The following is a 23,947-nucleotide window of genomic DNA, read 5'->3' on the forward strand; positions in this document are numbered from 1 at the left end:
CTATCGGCTCCAATGATGTAATAATAACGAGGAGTTTTTTTTTTTTCAAAAAAAAAAATGACTTTTTTCGTCCTTTTTTTTCAATCATAATTGAGTTTCAATATTATATTTTTCATTTTTTTGATTATTTTGGTATTTTATTTTGTAATTTTAGTTTTTTGTTATTAAAGTGTTTACGTGATATTGGCCATTATACATATCAATACCACCTTAAAAAAAAGACAAATTACAAGATAAACAATATAAAAAACTACAATTGAAATTTCACAAGGAAAGAAAATAACAAAAGACACTATAAAGTCTTCGGATTTAAACAATAAAACTTAATTGGGACCATAAAAAAATATTTTATTGATATTTTCTAATAATATATATTAAATAAAGTATAAGGAAATTTATATTATTTTCCTTCACATTAACTACAGTGATGACTGATGCGTATGCCTTTTCGTACAATGAGTTCTCACCTCAACTGCAAGTCTCACATGGATATATACTCTTCCAAATAACTTCACGTGCTAATATATATATATATATATATATATATATATATATATATCGAAAATTATCGATTTTGATATATGAAGATCGGTATGGTATATATATACCGATTTTCGGTCAATAACAACAGTTGAAATCGAAAATTATCGATATTTTGATATATTGAAGGATTTCAATTCATGTTGTATGCACCGAAAATTGTATCATTATGATACCTACCTCTTCATTTCAAAAATTCGGATAATGTTCGATACGTGTAATATACATAATGATATATATTATATAATATATCTATATATATCAGAAGAGTGAGTCTCATGTGAGACCGTCTCACGGATTTTATCTGTGAGACGGGTCAACCCTACCGATGTTTACAATAAAAATTATTATTCTTAGTGTAAAAGTAATACTTCTATGGATGACTCAAATAAGAGGATCTTTTTCACAAATACGACCCGTGAGACCGTCTCACATAAGTTTTTGCCATATCGGAATACGGAAACAATATATAAAAATTTAAAAATATACAATATTTTTAAACAATAAATTTATAAATTTCTAAAAATATAAGATTTTTTCGGTATATATCGATATCGCACCAAAATCTCGGTATACCGTACAATTTGGATATAATCAGTATGTTAGTTATATATGTCGAAAAATTCGGTACGACATACCGAAAATTTCAATACTCAGTATAATCGCTATGCTAGTTATATATATCGAAAATTTCGATACGAAATCGATTTAATATTTTTTACACCGTAATTTTCAGTACATAATGCAGTCAATTACAAAAACAGAATCATAGATATATACATTAATTAACAATGTTTCTGACTTTATATATTATAATTCGAATAAAGATTTATACACTACCAATGATCACTTCGACTGGTCCTATATTAATACATAATAATTCACAACCGACGAAAAATGCCCAGAAATTGTTGAAAAAGAGAATCGATTTGTCTTTTATTCGATATATTGATCATCTATACGAGCTATATTATGCTTTTTTTAACATTTAAACTGATAAATAATCACATAAAACATTGAATTTTTCATAATTAATTACTACCATTGATCTTTTAATCAAGTACTGGATCGTGCTGATCTGGGCGGATGATAAACAATGGATTCCGACACGGCGCAGCCTCTCTTGCAAGAGCCATACATGCTTATGAATCCAAACCTGTCGCTCAGAGTCCTTGTAATGAAATTCTTGGAGCTTCCCTTCCAGAAATGGCCCAAATCTGTGCCGTGATCATCCTTGGAACATTCCATTAGAGCCACGAGAAATGGATCATTCTTCGTGGCGGCGGCGGCGGAGACGGAGTTCCCGGCCGGAGGGAGAGGGAGGAGGCTCCTTGTTGATTTCGAATTCTTGTGGGATTCTTGGTACTTGGGGATCCCGGGGATCTTCTCCCAAGAAAATGGGATTCCTTTGAAATGGGGAGGGCTAGTACATGGAGTAGTGCTGCTAGTGGTGCTGGTAAATGTTGCGAATGAAGGAATGTTCCGGCGAGCAGACGACGGCGGCCGGAATTTAGGGGCGGCTTCGGATTCGTATGAGTGGATTTGGACCTTGTTATGGTTGAATATTGTAGGAGTCGGAGCCATTGTTGATCTTGATCTAGAGGAGCTTGCTGGGGAGAGGCTTATACAACTTTTTCTCTACTTTAGTTATGTTGTGGATAATATAAATGGAACTGTGGATCTTAATTTTGGTGCATACTCCCTAAATTTTGGTTAACGCAATAGTTTGTAAATCATACTAATTGAGTCATCTACAGAAAATATTATTAGAGAAAATCGAACTACTGAAAAATATTATTTTTTAAAATTATACAAATACTATTTTTTAAAAATTAAAATAAACAATGTAAGAGCTTCAAATTTAGTTATATTCACCATTAATTTATGATGTTTTTTTTAATCATATTTTTGTAATAAAACTTCCATCAAATGATTGCAATTATATATTTAAATAAATAAAAATATAAATTGAAAAACGAGTGTTTTTGACAAGTAGTATATAAAAATAATAATAAATTAATAAACAAATCGGAAGAAAACTAATACAAATGAAAATGAAAAGCATGGAATATTGTGAATTATATAAGATTGTGATGCGGATGTTTCACTATTTCCCTTATAATGAAGAGAAGTAGGTATTTTTATAATTACTATATATATATATATATATATATATTGCAAATTTATTTGGCAGGGTTGGAACAATGTAGCATGACTCAAAGTTAAAAAAAATATTAATTAAATTCTCGCGTAATTATATATATATATATATATATATATATATATATATATATATATATATATATATATATATATATATATATATATTCATTTGGCAGGGTTGGAACACTGTAGCATGACTCAAAGTTAAAAAAAAAAATATTAATTATAATTCTCGCAATAAATTACGTACTTATAGAAGTTTGAAGCTTAACGAAATATCGAAATCATGTGAGACCTGGAGTTTGGATTGTTGCATGGGTGCAGCTGGAAGTGTTGGGGAAGAAGAATATGAGGAAGAAGAAATGACATACTGGAGTTTACGTGAACATCCATAATACTCCCATAAAGGTCTGGGTCATGGATGACCAGGAATACTAATTGAATAGCTCCAATCAGAGTCAATATGCAGAGTATCTTTTTAAGTAGCCGGGCATGGGGATATTTTCTTCCGCAATCGAGCACCCGTGCCCTCATGCAAGCTCCAGGGAACTTCTGCCTGGGATACCTCGAGAAGCGCACCACACTCGAGTGTATCGGTATGTGCTATCTAATCTGTCAGAATAGCATGAGTTTGGCGTGTTAGAGAAGCCATAAGAAGCACAGGGTATGGGCAGCCGTCCTACCATACTTAGCAGGTGAGCACTGAAAACAAGGTAATGATGAGATATCCTCCTATAAATAACAGGTACATTTCTCATTTACAGATTCTGGAACTTTGAATTCTTAAGCATTTCACGTATATCATCACATATACAGCTACTTTGCTTTTCTTCTTCACCTGCTGACTTAAGCATCGGAGTGGCCATGTCGGACACCTTTTCGGCACCCATTCACGAGTTCATTTCCCTGTTTGCAGGTCTTAATTGAAGCCATTATCCTTACTCAAATTTCCTAAACACAAAATTATCTTCATCATCCGGTGGATTGCCCACATATCTTATACCTGATTCACCTAGATATCATCATTGGCGCCGTCTGTGGGAAATTGAGTCTAAGACGTTGATATGGCTCCTACCAGAAAAACTAAGCAGGACACTTCTCGGGCTCCTGGAGATGGTTCACTTACTTCGGGACAAGGTGGTGGTCCTCCACCTGCAGGGCCTCCCCCTGTCATTACCTTATCCTCGGAGGAGTTGGCTCGGATTATATCCGAAGCAGTAGAAAAATCCATAGCCTGGAATGATGCTTCTCATCAAGCTACACATGCAGGAGGAGAGCAGGAGGTGGGGGAGGAGGAAGCAGGGAGGGAAGAGAGAGAGAGAGTCGAGTTCTGGGTACATGTCGCCGACTGTTGTAGAGGAGTTGCAAGAGTTGAGGCAGAAGATGAGGATGTTGCAGGGACAGATGGAGGGTAGGAGTCGTTCCCGGGGTAGTTATTAAGGGATGCCAGTTTTCTGAAGCAATAGTCCGAGAACTTCTTCCCGGTATTTTCGAGTCTGCCAAAGTTAAAGATTATGATGGCAAAGCAGATCCCGAGGAACACCTGGGCAGGTTCGAGAATATGGCCATGTTGCACTGCTATACTGACAGAATCAAGTGCAAAGTGTTCTTAACTACTCTGGTTAACTCGGCACAGAGGCGGTTTGAGGGACTGGCCCCTCAGAGTCTCCATTCTTTTGAATACTTCCAGAAGTTGTTTTTACACCATTTCAGTAGCAGCAAAAAGTACAAAAAGACTGCATTTAGTCTTTTCGATGTCAAACAGAGCCCGGAAGAGAGCCTAAGGGCTTATATCAGAAGGTTTAACAAAGTTGCCCTGGATGTCCCCACTTGTGCCACCGAGACCAAGACACCTGCATTCACCCAAGGGTTGAAGGAGGGTGAGTTTTTTCGTTCATTAACAAAGAAGGTGCCTGGGGACTTCGAGGATTTGCTGGCCCAGGTGGAAAAGTACATTAATATGGAAGAAGCATATAAGCAGAGAGAGAGGCAAGGAGAAGAGAAAGGGGAGACCGGGCATCTAAGCCCGAAAAGAGAGGATCAAGAAGGAATAGCCAGAGCTATTTTTCTCAACATGTGCCCTTGAAGATTATCTGGACAGGGAGGTCCAAGAGTGTAGCAGAGACTTGCCCCCACCTCAGCAATTTATTAGGCCTGAGAAGAATGGATTTTGCACCCTTCACAAGGTGTGCTATCATAACATGGAGGATTGTAAAACCCTCAAGAGAGATTATGTCCCGCCCTCTGTCCAGGGACATAATCAACTTAATAAGAAGCTGAGGTTCCCTCCCTGGACAGCTCGGCAGCTGGGGCCTAATACTCGGGAGGATTCTAGAAGTGTCTCGATGGGAAGAAGAGAGCCAAAGCCTGAGAGGAAGACGACCTCACCCCCTATCTTGTGGGTAATCAAGATGATATCTGGAGGCTCTACGGACGAAGATTCCAATCGGGCGAGGAAGTCAAGAGGCAGGAGGGAATGTATGGAGGTGGAGGGAGTAAAGAGGAATGAGTCAGCTATTAGTTTTGGTCCCGAGGATCTCAAGGGTGTGAACCTTCCTCACAATGACGCCCTGGTAATCTAATCCCGGATAGCGAACTATGACATTATGAGGATTTTCATGGACTCGAGCAGTTCTGTTAATGTTATATTCAAGGATGCCCTTGTACAAATGGATTTGCAGAGGTATCTAGGGGTTGGAAAAAAATACCGAAATACCGAAAAATCGTACCGAAAAAAATACCGAACTTATCGAAAAAATCGATATACCGAAAATTTCGGTACGTTATGATACCATACCGAAATTTTCGGTATCGGTATCGGTACGGAATTATTTTTTTTCGGTGTATACCGAAATAACAAAAATAATTTATTATTTTTTTAAAAAAATTAAGTTCGGTATTCCGAAAAAATGTCGGTATACCGAAAATGTTTTCGGTATACCGATGTTTTTTCGGTATAACGACAAAATTTTCAGTGTCGGTACGGTACCGGTATGAACTTTTTTCATATCGAAAATTCGGTATACCAAATGTGCGGTATATACCGAATTTCCGGTATCGTTATGGAATTTTTCCATACCGATATTTACAGTACGGTATACGGTACCGTACCCACCCCTAGGGGTATCAGCTGGAGACTGTGGACACGAAACTTTTTGGCTTTGCTTACCATGCTGTTTACCCAGAGGGAGAGATTGTTCTGCTTTTGACTTTGGGTGTCAGGGAGCTGAAGAAGACGATGATGACTACTTTCACTGTGGTGGATGCCTGTCATCATATAATATCATTTTGGGGCGCCCGCCATGAACGAGCTAAGGGCTGTAGCATCCACTTATCATCAAAAGATTAAATTCCTTGTGGGAAGCAAAGTAGGGGAAGTCTGGTGAGATCAGCCTTCCTCCCGGAAGTGTTATGTAAAGGCTGTCCGGGTGGACCAAAAGAGGGCGAGGAAGGAAGGGAAGAAATTTCAGAGTGGTGGGGAGATGGAGAGGGTAGTGGAGAAGGGAGATGTACAATTTGTGGCAGAGGAAGAACAGGAGGTGGTGGAGATTGGGCTACGCAAGGAGATCCGGGTGGCCCGAGACCTTGATTTATCCACCCGGGTTAGTTTGATAAATTGTTTAAAAACTAATCTTAATGTTTTTGCCTGGTCCCAGCAGGAGTTGACAGGGATCTCACCCCTGATAGCGGAGCATCACTTGAACATCCTTCCGAATCTCACCCTGTGAAGCAAAAAAGAGACACTTTGATCCTAAGAAGGACAAAGTGATTGATGTACATGTTAAAGATTTGTTGAAGATGCACTACAAGAAACAGGGGCGAAGCTTATTAAGGTCCAGTGTGGGTTGCAGCCCACACTAGGCCAAAAAAAGTTACTAGTATTTATAAATGTGGGCAAAAAAAAAATTAATAGTATTTATAAATATAAGTGGGCCAATTTTTTTTAAAAGCCCTCTAAACAAATTTGGGTCAAAGCATAAGTAGGCCAATTATTGATTTCATTGAATCGAAAGTAGCAGGCTCTCGTTCTCGGTTCTCCCATGATCCAAAGTGGCTAACAAACCCCATCTTTGCGGAGACTTCGACGAAGTTTCACGACTTTTCTACGCCTCTGAGAATCAGGTTTGTGACTATCTGTCTATTGTATTAATATGTTTGATATCTGTGTTTTTGTGTTTGCAGTCCACACTCGGCCAAAAAAAGTTACTAGTATTTATAAATGTGGGCCAAAAAAATTAATAGTATTTATAAATATAAGTGGGCCAATTTTTTTTAAAAGCCCTCTAAACAAATTTGGGTCAAAGCATAAGTAGGCCAATTATTGATTTCATTGAATCGAAAGTGGCAGGCTCTCGTTCTCGGTTCTCCCATGATCCAAAGTGGCAGACAACAAACCCCATCTTTGCGGAGACATTTTATTTTCTTATAATTTCAAAAGTGGTGTTTGTTATCTTAATATTTGTTCGATGTTGTTTTCCCCTATTTAATGTGTTTCATTTGTTCCTAATTTGCGCTTCTAATACTTTTAATGTAATCTATTGGTTGTTATTTAATACCGTGGTAATAGATATTGATTATGATTTATATGTTGATAGCTTTGTAATAGATAATTTTATGTAATATATTGGTTATTATTAAATTAGAAAAACATTACATAAAAAAATATAACGACTTTTTTAAAAAAATCAATGCGAGTTGTTTCATAAATATATATATAAAGCTAAACATATTATAATTTTTTTTTATTTTATCAGGAAATCAATATTTACAATGCATAGATTTTTTAAAAGAAAAGATCCAGAACCAAAAGTACAAAGCATTGGAGATGTTAGGGTTGAAGAATTTGATTTCTCACAACTACCGGCAGATCCTGGACTTAGGACTCCAATTTGTGAATATACTGTTAATATTAGAGATCCAGTTCGAAGGGCATATTTGGCAAAAGGTCCATGTCAACCTTCAGGCTATGAATTTCCAAAAAGAAAATTTGGAGTAAGCCAATGTAGACGGTTCAATCCTTCATGGTTTAATGAAATTGGTGATTGGTTGGAGTATAGTGTAGAAAAAGATGCCACATATTGTTTGTATTGTTATCTCGTCAAGACAGCTAAGGGAAAACAAGCGGGAGGGGAGGCTTTTGTTAATGAAGCATTCACAAATTGAAAGTGTAAAGATAGGTTAAATATTCATGTTGGCCAGCATGACAGCGAACATCATAAAGATCGAATGAATTCTGAAACTTTGATGAATCAAGATGAGCACATTCAATCAGTTTTGCACAAACAGTCAAAGTAAATTCGGAATGATTATCGTATCCATTTGAATGCTTCAAATGATTGTATTAGAGTTTTGTTGCGACAAGGGCATTCATTTCGAGGTCACGATGAAATTGAAAGTTCTCTTGATCCAGGTTAATTTCTTATCCCATTAGAATTTTTTGGTGCTCATAATAAAGAGATTAATGACGTGATATTGAAAAATGATCCTAAAAATGGCAAGTTGACATCACCTGGTATTCAGAAGGACATAGTGAGTGCTTGTGCCACTGAAACGATTAATGTTATTATCAGAGATGTTGGTGATTAATTGTTCTCTATTTTAGTCGATGAATCTCGTGATGTTTCAACAAAAGAGAAAATGTCAGTTGTTATCCGTTATGTGGATAGTAGTGGACATGTAAATGAACGCTTTATCGGGATTGAACATGTTACCAGGTACTACATCACTCTCACTTAAAGCTCCTATTGATAAGATGTTTTTTTAGATATAATTTGAGCATGTCTAAGTTGAGAGGACAAGGTTTTGATGGAGCAAGTAATATGCAGGGTAAATTTAATGGTTTAAAAGCACTCATTTTAAAGGAGAATCCATGTGCATTTTACATACATGGTTTTTCCCATCAGCTTCAACTAGCTCTTATAGTTGTGGCCAAGAAAAATCTTCCGATTTCTAATTTCTTTCGTGTTGTTGGTGATGTGTTTAATTTTGTTGGAGCATCTTGCAAACGTTATGATCTTCTTCGAGAGAAACATTTCAGATTTTATTGTCGAGGCATTGGAGAGGGTGAGATTTCAAGTGGCCGGGGACTTAATCAAGAAACTACCCTTCAATGTGTTGGGGATGCACATTGGGGGTCACATTACAATTCTTTGATAAGCTTGATTTCCATGTTCTCTGTTGTCATTGATGTGCTTGAAATAATTTCAGAAGATGATTCCAGTTTTCCTGATCAAAAAAATGAAGCATTTAATTTATTGGAGTCAGTACTATTATTTGATTTTGCATTCAATCTACACTTGATGAAACATGTCTTAGGAATTGTCGACAACATTGCAAAAAAAAAGATCAAGATATTGTGAATGCAATGGATTTGGTACAAATATGCAAACACCGACTCCAAAAAATGAGAGATGATGGTTGGGATTCATTTTTAGAAAAGGTTCACCGGTTTTGTGAGCAACATTACATTGATGTTCTCAAAATGGATGATACGTTCACACGTTGGGCACTACATGGTCATCCCCATCGTAATCCACCAGAAGTGACAAATTTGCATCATTATCGTGTGGATTTGTTCTATGGTATTATCGACATGAAACTTCCAGAGTTAAATGATCGTTTCTCAGATGCAGGTACAAAGTTACTCCTTTGTGTAGCTTGTTTGTGTCCACAAAATTTGTTTTGTGCTTTTGACAAGAAAAAATTGATGAAACTAGCTGAATTTTATCCACAAGATTTTTCAAGATTTGATCTCCTCACACTTGATGATCAACTTGAAACTTAAATATGTGATATGCGTTCTAACAAAGCATTTCAAGGATTGAAAGAACTTGGTGATCTTTCGGAGAAGTTAGTTATGTCAAAGAAAAATATGGTATACCCATTGGTTTATAAGCTTTTGACATTGGCATTAATTCTACCGGTTGCAATGACGACAGTAGAGAGGGTGTTTTCTGCCATAAGAATTGTGAAAGACAGGTTGCGCAATCGAATGAGTGATGATTGGATGAATGATAGTCTCATTGTCTATGTAGAGAAAGATATATTTCTAACCGTTGATAATGAATCTATTGTACAAAGATTTCAAAATATGAAGACTCGAAAAGAACAATTGTAAGATAGTTATTTCGTGATGTTTTATGATTAAAAGATTTTTTTTTATTTTATTACTTATAGCATACCATAGCCTACACTGAATCAAAATTCTAGTTCCGCCTCTGACAAGAAAAATGATTTTTCGTGGGTTGTACTTTACTGAAATAACGGGGTGCATAAAAAACACGCTCCAGATATTATTTTTACCGCATGCGTCTATAAATGAACTGCATATAACCTTATATAAATAACGCGTGTATAAAATATACACCGCCAATATTATTTTTTACAATGCACATCATATGTACGCTATTAATATTTTAACCTAAAATTTTACACTCACAAAGGAGAGAAAGTTGTCCAATTCCCCTCACCATTTCTCCGCCAAGCTCACCTGCAGAGTTGTTGTATTTATTTTCTATAACATGCATTGCGCCTTGTCAATAACATACGACTTTAAAAAAAATTAATCGTGCAGCATGTGGTTCCCGCACCAAAAGACATATTTCTACGCTGCGAAAAATCATTTTTGTTGTAGTGATGAAGTCAGAGAAGAATTAAGAATACGTCATCATATGCAAGTCATAATTAGGACAAATAATAGTCCTATTAGAAGACAAAAAGACTATTTAAATTAGACACACATGTTTTGTAACATTCTAAAATGATGAAAACAGAAGTTATTCATATATTTACGATAATATAATGTCTCAGCCAAATGTTGCTTCATTAATTCCATTTCCCTCATTTAATTTTCATTTCTTTAACTCAACAATGCATTAACCACTTAATTCCCCGATAAAAATAGCAATAAAGAAACCAAACATCAATACAACATAAAGTCCAAACACCCCTTTCATTTAATGCAACAAAATCCAAAAAAGGAAAGATAAAAAGCATAACTAAACCTCAGTAAAATATATAATAATAGTAAAAACTTGTGTGAGATGGTCTCACGAGTCGTATTTTGTGAGACATATCTCTTATTTTGGTCGTCCATGAAAAAATATTATTTTTTATGCTAAAAGTATTAATTTTTATTGTGAATATCGGTAGGCTTGACCCGTCTCACAGATAAAGATTCGTGAGACCGTCTCACAAGAGACCTACTCATATATAAATACCTAGAGCAACAACGTGAGTTGAAACCAAAAAAAAAAAAAAAAAAAAAAACTAATTCATTTTGTAGTGAGGAAAATATGAAGAAAGGTGGTGTGCAGGGGCGGAGGCACATCATTTTTCACCCGGGCTTTAGCCCAAGTGGTCCAAATATTTTTTTTATATAACTTTGGATAAATTTGATATGAGCTCTTGTAGATCAATTTAAAATATTAAAGAATTTTAGAGTTTAAAATTCTAACTCGGATAGAATCGGATTCTCACCACCACCACCACCACCACTGGTGGTGGTGTGATTATTTTATTTGGTTTTGTTGTGTTGCAATTGGCATTTTTGAGTGCAAAATCGGAAGCTCGATCTCCATCACCCGCTGAGAATCACCAACCACGAATGACGAAACTACATAGTGTATATGTCGGAACCAACAACTAAAGGGAAAAGTCCCGAGGAACGTTGCCTCAGAATTTTTTCTTCGGTCTTTTCCGAGGTTAATTTCCATGACTATCATATCTTATCCACTTTCTTGTTCGCGGGGTTAGCTAATATTTCAAAATTAGGCGGATAAAAAGAATTTGACGTTAAATATTTTTTTTAACGCAAGCAAATGTCCACGCCACGCCTGCTTGTGGGATCGATCATCGATCACGTCGGGACAGGACTTTGTATATTCAAATATTATACGTATGGTTGATAAGTTAATGGTATAATTTTGTATGTTAAAATAAAATTGAAAATAATAAAAAAAAATTATAATATTTGATTAAAACGAGCTAATTTGTTTATTTTGGAATAAAAAGTAAGAAGGCAGCGGAAGATGCGATGATATACGTATACAATTTTCGAATAAGTCATTAGGCGTAACAACATTGCGATCGATTATAGCAATTTTTGTTTTGGTAAGAGTGAGCAAGAACTCAATCCACTCGATTTTTCGCACCATAAAATCGAAATTGAGAGATATGAATGAAGTCGTAAATATTAGATAGATTTATATATACACTTAAGAGTACTCGTTTTGTTATGCTTCTACTAAATTTAATGGATGATTTGTGCATGTGCTAACTTTTGGCAGAGCAAGAAGAAGTGTTGAATGTGGTGAGAGATAAGAAGTACCATTTGAACCTTGACAAAGAGTCAAAGACAAAGGGAGACATGGTGGCATATTCTGGTGGCATATTCACCCAAACCTGAGCTTGGAGAATAATTTTGAACCCCCCCCCCCCATCTTTCCCAAATTATCGTGGTAGCCTCGTGGGCCGAATTTGCAACGTACCCTTAATTTTTTAGAAATAACGAAACGACCCTTGTCATAAAATGATAAGGATGAAAAATCTTGTTTGCGATCGTTTTATATCGATGGACGTTGGATCCTAATACATCCGAGATATGTGTCATTTGAATTTATGATCTTCCATCCACAATTGCTTAAAAATATGGCTTCTGCTCCACATGATCCATGTTTTAGGATCATGTCTTTTCAGTGAATTAGATATTTAACTTGATATATTATTTAGAGAATATCTAGTATAGGTAGTAATATTTAATTTTCAATAAATTATTTAAGAAATTAAAACTAAAAAATATGGGACTTCGAAGCGAAAGATAAACTTAAAGAATTAAAGAACGAGTCGACACAAGTTAGTGAAGTCACATAGGATAATTACAAAGAATATATAGAGTTTACAATCACAAGACAAACTACAATGTTCCAACTTTTTTTGTACAAAAGCACAAATCCTTACCTGTTACTGCCAAAAAATGAAAATTCACAGTTTTTAGAGATTGCAAACACTCTTCAGTCGTGATGTGAAAATTGAAGAATCACTTGCCCCTTCATTTGGATAAAAATGCGACGGTGGCGAGAAATTTTAAAACGTGTAACGAATAGCACCAAGTTTCACGATATCGACTTACCTGTGCAATGCTCAGGACTGAAAAAGAGTTACGGTAGCAATATAACCATTCTTCATCACCTGTGCAAGTTCGAATCAGGAGAAAAATGTCAACAATGCCACAGGAAAACCATAAAGTTCAAGACACAGGATATACCTCTAAAGCGATGTGTGGATATCCATATACAAAGGTAGACCCAAAAGGATTATTGGTGGAGCCTTGAGTTTGAATGGCAGCACGACCACGATCACCAAGAATTTCCTGCAGAATATCGCACATACGGTACTCAGTTGAACGGACATAACCCTGTCCGACCTAATACAAAGTTACAAACTGTAGCATGCAAACCACCTTAACTTGCTCCCACTGCGTGCTGGGTGTGAGAGCACATTTCGATGCATTCACATCCTGATCAAACGACCCGCTGACTGAGGATATGAAACAAAAATATAGATCTTAGTTTCATCCATTTCCTTTACAGCCAAAAATATGAACTTATATATCAACCAAAAAACTATAGTCGGAACTGTATATCACAAAGTTGCACTTCATGTACGAATTGAAATCTGCATGCCCAGGATAGTTGGTGTGCAGCACAAACTTCTTGATTTTATGAGTCTGCAAATCAGCAAAAACATTCTTTCAGAATCTTATCCATAGGTTCATGCAGCTGGTAGCGAAAAAAATTGTAAAGAAAAAACTCACGTGCCCATCAAATAAAATGTCCATTCCACGGGTAAAATAATTGTAGAAGTAATCACCGCATAGAGTCGTCCGTGGCCGCGGATCTGATGCAGAATGAATCACCATTTGGTCTACCTGTATCACCCACTAACATAATTACCATGATACCAAAAGCAGTATTGTTCATGAGAAAATGAAATCACACACTACCTGTTTTTGATGAATTCCACAGGGGCGCCCTAATTCAGTCCAAACATCCTGTATAAGAAATGAAGAGGAATGAAATACATGCCATCTGTAGATGACTGTAGGCAGATAAAAATGGCATCAACATAATCTCATATAAATGAAAAAAAACATATCAAAACAGAGGCCCGATTAAGAGAAAATACAATCAGCTTCTGATGTCAATTTTCTTTACATGAATGTATTAATGCCATTAGTGACGAAGAATCAGCAGTAGCAACAAAGGTCATGATTATGAATGACTAAGAATTGTCTATGAGATATGGTGTAAGCAAGTCGAAAGTAATGACAACTCAGGCAATCCATAGCATAGCATTTATTCAAAATGTCAGACCTGTGGTGATGCACCAAAAGGTATGTGCTGTCCACCAACTGTAAACCACAGTTCTTCCCTAACTGCAAAACAGAGATGTGAAGGGTGTATTTCATCAACTGAACGCCAAATGTACGCTGAAACCAAAAGTGTCAAAGCCCGAGGCGCAAAAAGCGATCAAGTGTCTGGCTTCAAGCGCAAATGCAAAGCGAAGCGCCGCTTACGGAAAAAAGCGCAATAAACAAATTAGCAACAAATGAAGGAAAAAGTATTGAAAATGTGCTAGATGAAACTTCAATTCATTATAACGTCATCATAATTACGTCACGCCAAGCAAACAAAATTTATAAAAAAATCAAATAAAATAAAAAGTCTTCAAATGTGATAGATGAAATATCAAATGTCATTTTAATCGTCATTTTCATCTTCCAAATCTACGTCATCAGCCCCATCACTTGATTTGTATCCATCGCTATCTTCTTCTTCTTCTTCAGTTTCATCATCAATGTTGATCTCTTCTTCATTCACAAGACTAGTTCGAGCTAAAGATTGCTTTCTTTTTCCTTAAGTGGATGATAACGCTCCTTTTGAAGTAGATGCATTTCGAGATCGAAAATCATATGCACTTTCACCAACCCCAACTGCTTGTGCTACATCACTCCACCGCAAATCATCATCTTCAAAGACCAAATCGTTATCATCATTCTCGTTATCAGGGTCATCCAACTTTCCCAACAACCATTTGTTACTATCATCTATTTCTGACAAAGAAATAGGATCAATCTTATCTCGCATGGCATATCTTGCCTCAACGCTCTGTTGTATTTGATATATACCAAATCATTCAATCGTTGTTGAGACAACCTATTTCTTTTTTTAGAATGTATCTGCCAAAAAAATAGAAAGTAAGAAGTTAGGTTCATACTTCATAATATAAAATTTAATTTGTAAAAAAAACTTCTAACTTACATTTTCAAATACACTCCAATTACGTTCACAACCTGAAGAAGAGCATGCGAGGTACAAAATCTTCATTGCAAATGTTTTTAATTCAGGTGTTGATGACCATAAGAAGACCACCAATCAGCTTGAAAGTTGAAACATCAAAAAATATAAGATTAAATTTCTTATCATTCAAAGTTTGAAACACAAATAAATTAATATTGCACTAAATATTATTTACCTGGTGATTTTGAAGCTCTTTGTCTAATAGCCATGGGTAAACCAAAAAGTCCTTCTGCGTTTTTGTATTTATCCAATTGATTTGTAATCTTATCTTGTAAATATTCACCTTGCACCAATCTAGCTATGCATTTGTACAGACCCTCCAACACTTCTTCATCATTTTCTATGTCATTATTTGAGTAAAAAAACTCAAGATTTAAGAAATATCCAGCCGCGTGCAAAGGATGATGGAGTTGAACATTCCATCTTTTGTCGATGATTTCAAAATAGCACGATATTTCTCTTCATTATTATTAAATGATGCAGCGATAGCTTCTTTGGCTATGTCCATTGCCTTATAGATGTAACCCATTGGGGACCTTTTTTCACCGTCTACTAGCCGCAATACTTTCAGCAATGGACCGTCAACTTTTAATGCAAAAACTGTAGTTTTCCAAAAAGAAGGCATCAATATCACTTCTGCAACACGTTTTCCAGCCGTCTCTCTAGAATATTGACTTTTTGCCCACTTTTCAGATGTAAACATCTTTCTCAGATTTGCTTGTTGAACTTGAAATCACTTTCAAGTCAAAAAAGCGGTTGCGAAACGAGTCTTTACAGTTCTTACCATGTCTCTCTGTCCAGTAAACTCTCTCATCATGCTCAACAATTGTGGTCTATTGTAAATATAACCATTCATCATCAATGCTCGTTCATGCAATTTTTTGAGGTTAGGAATTTTGAATATTTCCTCAAGCAACAAATCTGAGCAATGAGCTGCACATGGAGTCCAATACAAGTGTGGAAAATTGTTTTCCAAAAGACGACCTGAAAAAATGAAGTAAATTTACTTTAAAATCGAAAAATCAGATTTTTAATTCAATTTGCAATTTAAAATATTACCTGCTCTAACATTGCAGCTTGCATTATCTGTTACAACCTGAACCACATCCTGCTCTCCAATTCGATCCACAAATTTAGAAAGTAACTTATACATCTTATCAACAGTGTGAGAATAACTTGAAGCATCCACCGATTCAACAAATACAGTTCCTTTAGGACCATTTACAAAAAAATTTATAAGAGTTATACTTTTTTTATCCGTCCACCCATCTGCCATGATTGTACAACCATACCTAGCTTGATCTTCTTCGTGGGATTTGAGAAACAGGTTCGTATTTGTCAACTCCTTCTTCAAATACTTAACTCTTACTTCATGATATGATGGAGGTTTCATTCCCACTCAAAATTCCCAATAGCATCAATACAAGGTTGCAAAGAATCGTATTTGACAGCATTAAAAGGAATTCCGGCATCATACATCCACGTAGCAAATTTCTGAACCGCATCTTCTCTTAATTTCTTCTTATTTTCATCAAACTGGCCTTTATTTTTTGCACGTTTCTGTCTGACAATTTTATCTACATCTTTCACAAAATAAAGATCAATAGGCCCTGCTTGTTTACATTTTTTACCCTGCATCGTAAGAAGGGTACTTGAACCAGATATTGGTCGTTTCCATTTCAATTTAGTTTGAATATCATCATCATCTTCATTTTCTTCCAAATCAACAATATCATCTAAATGAGGTATATCATCCATTTGATTTTTCAAAACATTCTTTTTTTATATAAACTCTTTAATTTCTTCTTTAACATGCTCTGGACACTTCGGACAAGCTTTCACATTTCTATTGCCCCCAACCAAATGTAGCTTGTGTCAATAAATCCCACCATTTGTAATTTTAGCACAAAAACAACAACATAAAATATTTGGATTTTTAGGATCCGGAAGTGTTGCATAATTCCAAGCAATGTCTTTTCGATTTGATGGAGTTGTTGTGTTTGACATGGTTAAAAACTGAAATATATATACAAATCACCTATTATATTATTAAAAATAAAAAAACACAAATTAATTTTTTTTACAAAATTCTTAAAATTAGGGTTTACCAATTTTTGACTAGCAAATGAGAAGTGAACAAGGCGGCGGCGGCGTGGCGGCGGCAGGGCGGCAAGGCAGATGTAGAGAGGAGATGCACACAGAGTCCAAAGATACAGCAGCACACGACTTCAGAATTGTTAAACAATGTTACATATTTTAATTATGGACTTGGGCTGGGTTTAATTTTTATTCTGGACTTGGGCTAAACCTGGAATTGGGCAGATTTTAAAATAACAATTGTGCAGAAGCGCATAAGCGATCGCTCCAACATCAAGATGCGCTTCACAATATGGGCTTCGCTCAATACAGCGCTACCAATCGGGTTTGCGCTTAAGAGCGAGGCGAGCGCTCTATGGCTGAAACATAAAGGTGATTCCATGTAGCCGTTACTCCACATCTTACGAATAGATTTGCCACGAAATGCAAATGACAATAGAAAATGCTTGCCTTCACTCGCACTTCTTCCATGTAGAGGCTGTGAGCTGGTAATGGAGGTACACATGCCTTGACCATTGATGCTCCAACACCAACCTTACTATCTGTAGAAGCATCATAAATAGAGACACGACAAGCAACTGGAGTCGTGCCATCTGGAAACTCCAAAGGCAGTTCAGCTTTCAAATTGGTGGTGGAGCGAGAATGAAGAACCATTTAGCGTCGTTCATAGGGTATAAGTCCAAATAAATAAAGAGATGGGAGAAGTAAAAAGGAATACCTTCCCTATCATGACAGCATTCTGCATATTGTGAGGGGATTGGGAAAGCGAAGGACAAGCCCTGAAAAACCAAGATATTTAAATTGTCAAGAGATAAAATTGGAAGAACAAAATGTGAAAAGAACAGAAAAATGATCTGTTCATAAATCAACCACACGTACAGGGTAAAATAAAGTGTAGACACCCCTGTCTTTGTCATAAATTCCAGGATATGTTGGCCCAAAAAGAGCGTAGATAGCAACAAAAGTAGCAAGAGTAGATGGTCCACTGGAAGTAAACTTGAATGTCAGACAACACTTGTTAAACAAGAATGGTTAAATATAAAGGTTAGAGGCACAAGTCCATACCCGACCAACAAAGTGGCATACCGCATTTGAAGACGTTTGACATCAAAAATTTCAACAAGCCGCAGCCTCTGATAGTTTAAACGACAAAAATAAAGACATGTTAAATGCATTACTATTAAAATGTTTATATATTAACAACGACACAAAAACCATTTCTTTAACAAAAATAAAGAACAAACAAATAATCAATTTCAAGAAAACTACCTGTGACCAAGGATCAAATCTCAAGTGAAAACCATGATCAGGGAAGCTAATAACAATGTCAAGCCTCAACGGATCCTGGAAAACAGGGATGAAGTTAAGAGGCTTCATTACTATTTTAGAAGATATTATGCTGGTAGTTCATCACAGACATACATTTTCTGGAGGAATTTGGAATTTTACAAGTGACAACAGAGATTATTTTGATAAGATCGTACATTCAGAACTTACAATATAAATGCAAGAATTTTGTCGATTTTATGCCATCAGGCTCGTTATTTGAGTATCGTAAAGCTACGATGGTCCTAAATTTGACAAGTACAAGAAAAAAAAAACAGACATAGATATACACACGAACGCAAAGACTGATACAATGAGTATAAAGTCAAATCCAAATCAGAACAGCCAAACCTCGTCATAATACTTGACTTGCACAACATCATAAATATTGGGCTGCTGCTCTATTTGTGTGAAGGCTTCGGATATGGGCATTCCTGACACATGAGCAGAAATTATCAAGAATATTTTTGCCAACTGCAATTAAAAAAAATTCAACCGAGCATCAAAAACCTAAACTGTGTCCCAATCCTGAAAATTTAGTCCTGGGCCAACGATAATTATTAATAAAATAATTACCGAGAGAGTAAGGTCCGATGCCAAGACCAGGACGGAGATCGAGCACGATGGAGCCCATGGCGGTGCCATTGCACCTGCGTCGACTTCTCTGCATATTGGCTCCGATGGGAAATGAATGGGAAGAGTGATGAACAAGGATGACGGCAGGATCGTGTTTGGGTAGCCTAAATAAGATGCTTTTGAACAGCGGTTTGAGCCGAACAAATGAATGTTTGAGCTTGGTTTGTTTATAATCTAGTCGAGCTCGAATTTTATTTAATGAATATATTTATGGTTCATGAATCATTAAATTCACTAAAAAATAAATTATACATTTATAAAAAAAATAATATTCTTATTAAAATTTGTCAATTTATTATAATAAATAAATTTAATAGATTTTTCTATATATTTCATAATTAATGTGTTAAATCAATAAATTAAATATCAAAATTATTATTTTTCATCTAAGATATTACTTATGAATTTAATAACGAATAAGTTCACAAGCTAACGAGCCGAATATTGTAGAGCTTGAACTTGGTTCGTTTATCTTAACGAGCCTCATTAAACGAGCTCAAACAAAATTTTATCGAATCGAGTTTCGAATAGCTCACAAACAGTTTGATTCATTTACATCTCTACATACCAATGTCAAAAACATAGTTGATAAAAACTATTGCGTCAAGCTACATATTCAATCCACAATAGATGATAATCTAACCAATTTAATATGAGTAGATGTCTTGTGAGATAGTTTCACAAGTCTTTATCTGTGAAACGAGTCAACTCTATCGATATTTACAATAAAAAATAATCTTTTTAGCATAAAAAGTAATACTTCATGGATGACCCAAATAAGAGATCCGCCTTACAAAATACGACCCGTAAGACCGTCTTACACAAGTTTTTGTCAATTAATATTTAGTTTTTTATAACTAAAAAAAATAAATATAGTAAATAGTCATCAAAACGCAATAGATATATCAATTTTATTGTTTTATTTTCGTAAATAAAAAACACCAAAAGCAAGTAATGATTGTTATTTTGGTAATCCACCAAAAAACAATTATCAACTTATGAAATCAAAGATTAGACATTCTTGCAATCATGATGAAAGAAAGAGATGTGGCAATGAAAAACAAAAGAGGAATAGAATAGGTAGGTAAGCAATTAATTGAAACATGAAGAAAGCTGATAATTGAAATTTGAAGAAATGGTTTAACACACAAGAAATGTGATTTTAGCAACCCATTAATCAAAAACAAAATGAAGCCAAATTTTTTTATTTTACATGGTTATAGACGAAGAGAACGAAACAAAGATCTGAAACTTTAATGGAAACTTCAATAATAGGACACTAACGAACCAAAACGAGCTGGATACTATTATAATATAGGTATTCGAGTTCGAGCTTGAAAAATAATAAGATATTCGAACTCAAATCAAAATCTGAAAAATAATTAATTTCGGCTCTATCTTTGTTAGAACTGAATTTCAAGCTCGAGACCAATTCGAGCATAATCAAACTATACCTCCAAATGGCTCAAATCAGAGTCTGATTTGAATGATTCAAACATTATTTTGAGCCAATCCATTGCAGTAGGAAAGAATGAACTACAAATGCAATTGATTTGGATGAACACCAATCCATTACTGTGAGAAAATAGTTGAAAAAAATCTCAACATGAACTTGGAACATGATTCCCCCTGTCATTCCCACCTGTGTATTCTATCTCTGTACAGTACCATGGATAAAACCACTAATTTTACCAATATGCCTTCTTCACAATGAAACCCTGCAAAATAAAAGTAAAGTGAGACAACTGTAGCAAATGTTTTGGTAAGGATGCCTTCATTCACGATGATTGTTGTTTCAGCTTCTATTTCTTTGTAGTTTGACATGCAAATCTATGGAAACCTTGTAAAAGACCTAAATATGTCTTATATTTTCTACCATTGAAGAGTAATCACAAGTTATTGCAGCTCTTTATGATTTCGACGAAGCATCGAAAGAAACAAACCACCATCTTTCTTGTTCTTGCCTCTTGTGCCTTGTTGGCTGCAGGTTTGTGATATTTGTGAAAACAAATACAGACTTCATTTCGAGTTAACCAAATATATGAAATATGGGTTCTTTTTCTTTATTTTTTGGTGGAATTTTTTGACAATTTAACTTATATGGTTTGAACCTCACGGAAAATTATGGGACATTGGCTAAATTTAAGATTTTTAAAACTAAAGTTTCTTGTATTAAACAATGGTGTGGAGATTCATGTCATAGAAATGGACAACGAAGATGGTTTTATACTACCTTTTCTAGTTCACAATGATTAGCTTGTTCGTATTCTTGATTCTTGTAACTCGCTATTACAAGAAGTTCATAGCACAAACTTAGCATAGGTGCTGTGGACGATGCTTGTCCGATAGCATTATAGGAAGAATACATTTTCAGTTGAACCACCTACAGAGGATTATCGAAGTAGATGATATGCAGTGTGCTATTGATTTGAGAATGAATTGATGAAATGCATTTGGAAGATTATGTTACCTGGTTAGCCATGTCAGTGTCTTGTAGATTCTAGATATATTTGTGTTGTTTAACCAGAATTAACAATTTACTCAAGATGATTTCGATATCTAGCACACATACAACAATTCAAGAAAGTTTGGAATACACTGAAGATTACGTGGTTCGGCCTTTCGGCTTACGTCCACGGGAGAACAACCTGTTTGCTTTTTATTTCTCACAGCCATGATACAAGAATGGAAATTACAGAGGAACTCTTTCACACTCTCACAGCACTTCTTTATACAAGTCTCTATTCTCGTGTATTTACACTTAGTCTTCTTCCCTCTTTATGACTGTAGGACCGTTCTCTCTTGACTTCCTCTCTTCCTTCTTCTTTCCCGAGATCCACTATGATATGTATATATATATATATTGACCCAACTCAAGCTTTCCCTCCTTTAATTCTGGTACTCCTTGGTTGTTGAGTGGTTGCAACCGTCAATAACTCCTCTCCACATTCTTGGCTCATCTCAGTCACCGGGCCCTCACGTGCCGATCATTTGGGAGACACTTCCCTCAACAATCTCCACCTTGACTTCCAAATACAGGCTGTCTTCCAATACTCCTTGGGTTATTTAGACTCCACCACATTAACCAAGTTCAAGCAATGCTTAAACTTAGCTTGTGGCAACGCCTTTGTCATCATATCAGCAGGGTTCTCATGTGTTGAGATTTTCTCTACTTTAACCAGGCCCTTTGTCGTGATGTCCCATACAAAGTGTAGTTTGATGTCAATGTGCTTGCATCTTTCATGAAAAACTTGGTGTTTTGTAAGGTGTATAGCTCCTTGGTTATCACAGTTGACTGCTACCTACTGTTGTGTAATCCCAAGTTCTTCTAGTATTCATTTGAGCCACATAGCCTCTTTTATTCCTTCTGTAAGTGCTACATACTCTGCTTCGGTTGTAGACAAGGCAACAACTAGTTGGATAGTAGCTTTCCAGCTGATAGCAGTTCCATAGAGCGTGAAGATGAATCCAGTGAGTGACTTCCTCGTATCCAAGTTCCCATCATAATCTGAGTCCACGAATCCAACAAGTGGTTGTTTCTCATTCGTCTGCTGTCTGAACATCAGTCCCAAGTTTGAAGTTCCTTTCAAATATCTCATGGTCCAATTCAATGCCTCCCAATGTAATTCTCCTGGGTTAGCCATAAAACATGATTCCACGCTCATAGCATATGCGAGATCTGGTCTGCTGCATACCATGCTATACATTATGCTCCCTACCCCATTGGCATAGGGGTTATTCTTCATGTTTTCCTCCTCTTCCTTACTGCTTGGAGAGTGATCAGTAGATAATTTGAAGTGTTGGCCAATCGGTGTACTTACTTGTTTTGATTCCAGCATCCTAGCTCTTTGAAGTACCTTCTTTATATATTGGCTTTGGTTTAGGAACAAGGTTGCATTTCCCTTGTCCCTATCGATATTCATCCCAAGTATTCTTCTTGCTTCTCATAGTTCCTTCATTTCAAACTCAGAGCTTAATGTTTTCTTGAGTGCTTGTAAATCAGTTCGGCTTTTACTTGCTACAAATTTGTCATCCACATATAGAAGCAGGAAGATCTTGGGTTGATTGTTGTCACTTCTCATGTACACACAGCTATCAAAGTTACTTCTCACAAAGTGTATTTGTGTCATGAACTCATCAAATCGTTTATACCATTGCCTGGGACTTTGCTTGAGACCATATAGAGATTTCTTTAACAGACACACCTTTCCTTCATTTTTAGAGGTTCTAAAACCCTCCGATTGTTCCATGAATATGGTTTCTTCCAAATTTCCATGCAGGAATGTTGTTTTAACATCAAGTTGCTCTAATTCCAGATCAAATTGAGTGACCAATGCCAGCAAGATTCTGATGGAAGCATGTTTGACAACAGGTGAATAGATTTCGTTGAAATCAATGCCTTCCACCTGTGTTTCCAAGGGAAGTTCACTTGACGGATTTGGTGTTTCTTTATGTTGGATATTGTTAGGATCGATTAGGGGGGGTAATCGTTGAGTTACAATAGCTCGGTTCTTGAAATATTGAACACCGATGAATTAAATCGAGTTTGGTATTCAAACCAAGCGGAAAATACTCGAAATAATCCTTCGTAGAAACCGAATATTTATTTTGTAAAACATTTAAAATATATGCAACTTGAATGAGTAAAAATATTTTAGTTGAAGTATTTTATCAAACACTTGGTATCCAATATTTTGGTATTTGAAGAACACATAAAATGCTTCAACAATGCATCTTTAAAAACAGTGGAAATGATAAGTAAATACAATAAATAAATAGACACGAATTTGTTTATGGATGTTCGGAGATTTCAAACACTCCTACGT

General features: G+C 35.8%; 5 protein-coding genes across 5 annotated transcripts; 2 read left to right on the top strand and 3 right to left on the bottom strand.

Annotated features, from left to right (window-relative positions):
* Window positions 1-7,929: 7,929 nt before the first annotated feature.
* LOC140820146 (uncharacterized) lies at window positions 7,930-9,062 on the top strand. Its single transcript, XM_073180467.1, has 4 exons — window positions 7,930-7,994; window positions 8,049-8,113; window positions 8,306-8,417; window positions 8,468-9,062. Exons 1-4 carry the CDS (start codon window positions 7,930-7,932, stop codon window positions 9,060-9,062), a joined length of 837 nt encoding a protein of 278 aa, XP_073036568.1.
* A 44-nt stretch (window positions 9,063-9,106) lies between these two features.
* Window positions 9,107-9,820, top strand: LOC140820147 (uncharacterized). The gene is made up of 2 exons (XM_073180468.1): window positions 9,107-9,335; window positions 9,522-9,820. The coding sequence occupies exons 1-2, from the start codon at window positions 9,107-9,109 to the stop codon at window positions 9,818-9,820; spliced, it is 528 nt and encodes a 175-aa protein (XP_073036569.1).
* A 2,852-nt stretch (window positions 9,821-12,672) lies between these two features.
* Window positions 12,673-19,232, bottom strand: LOC140819727 (PHAF1 protein At3g51130-like). The gene is made up of 15 exons (XM_073179908.1): window positions 19,062-19,232; window positions 18,837-18,919; window positions 18,429-18,503; window positions 18,225-18,292; window positions 18,039-18,144; window positions 17,878-17,938; window positions 17,610-17,776; window positions 17,360-17,364; window positions 14,076-14,133; window positions 13,706-13,753; window positions 13,517-13,630; window positions 13,339-13,429; window positions 13,163-13,239; window positions 12,968-13,072; window positions 12,673-12,891 (listed from the first exon to the last, which is right to left on the bottom strand). The coding sequence occupies exons 1-15, from the start codon at window positions 19,153-19,155 to the stop codon at window positions 12,844-12,846; spliced, it is 1,200 nt and encodes a 399-aa protein (XP_073036009.1). The 5' UTR covers window positions 19,156-19,232; the 3' UTR covers window positions 12,673-12,843.
* Window positions 14,409-17,428, bottom strand: LOC140819726 (uncharacterized). Its single transcript, XM_073179907.1, has 4 exons — window positions 16,122-17,428; window positions 15,238-16,046; window positions 15,024-15,141; window positions 14,409-14,941 (listed from the first exon to the last, which is right to left on the bottom strand). Exons 1-2 carry the CDS (start codon window positions 16,453-16,455, stop codon window positions 15,802-15,804), a joined length of 579 nt encoding a protein of 192 aa, XP_073036008.1. The 5' UTR covers window positions 16,456-17,428; the 3' UTR covers window positions 14,409-14,941; window positions 15,024-15,141; window positions 15,238-15,801.
* Window positions 19,233-22,456: 3,224 nt separating the features above from the next.
* LOC140820149 (secreted RxLR effector protein 161-like) lies at window positions 22,457-22,960 on the bottom strand. The gene has a single exon (XM_073180469.1). It carries the CDS (start codon window positions 22,958-22,960, stop codon window positions 22,457-22,459), a length of 504 nt encoding a protein of 167 aa, XP_073036570.1.
* Window positions 22,961-23,947: the final 987 nt, after the last annotated feature.

This window comes from Primulina eburnea, chromosome 18 (assembly GCF_022965805.1).
Source record: "Primulina eburnea isolate SZY01 chromosome 18, ASM2296580v1, whole genome shotgun sequence".
NCBI classification, from domain to species: domain Eukaryota; kingdom Viridiplantae; phylum Streptophyta; class Magnoliopsida; order Lamiales; family Gesneriaceae; genus Primulina; species Primulina eburnea.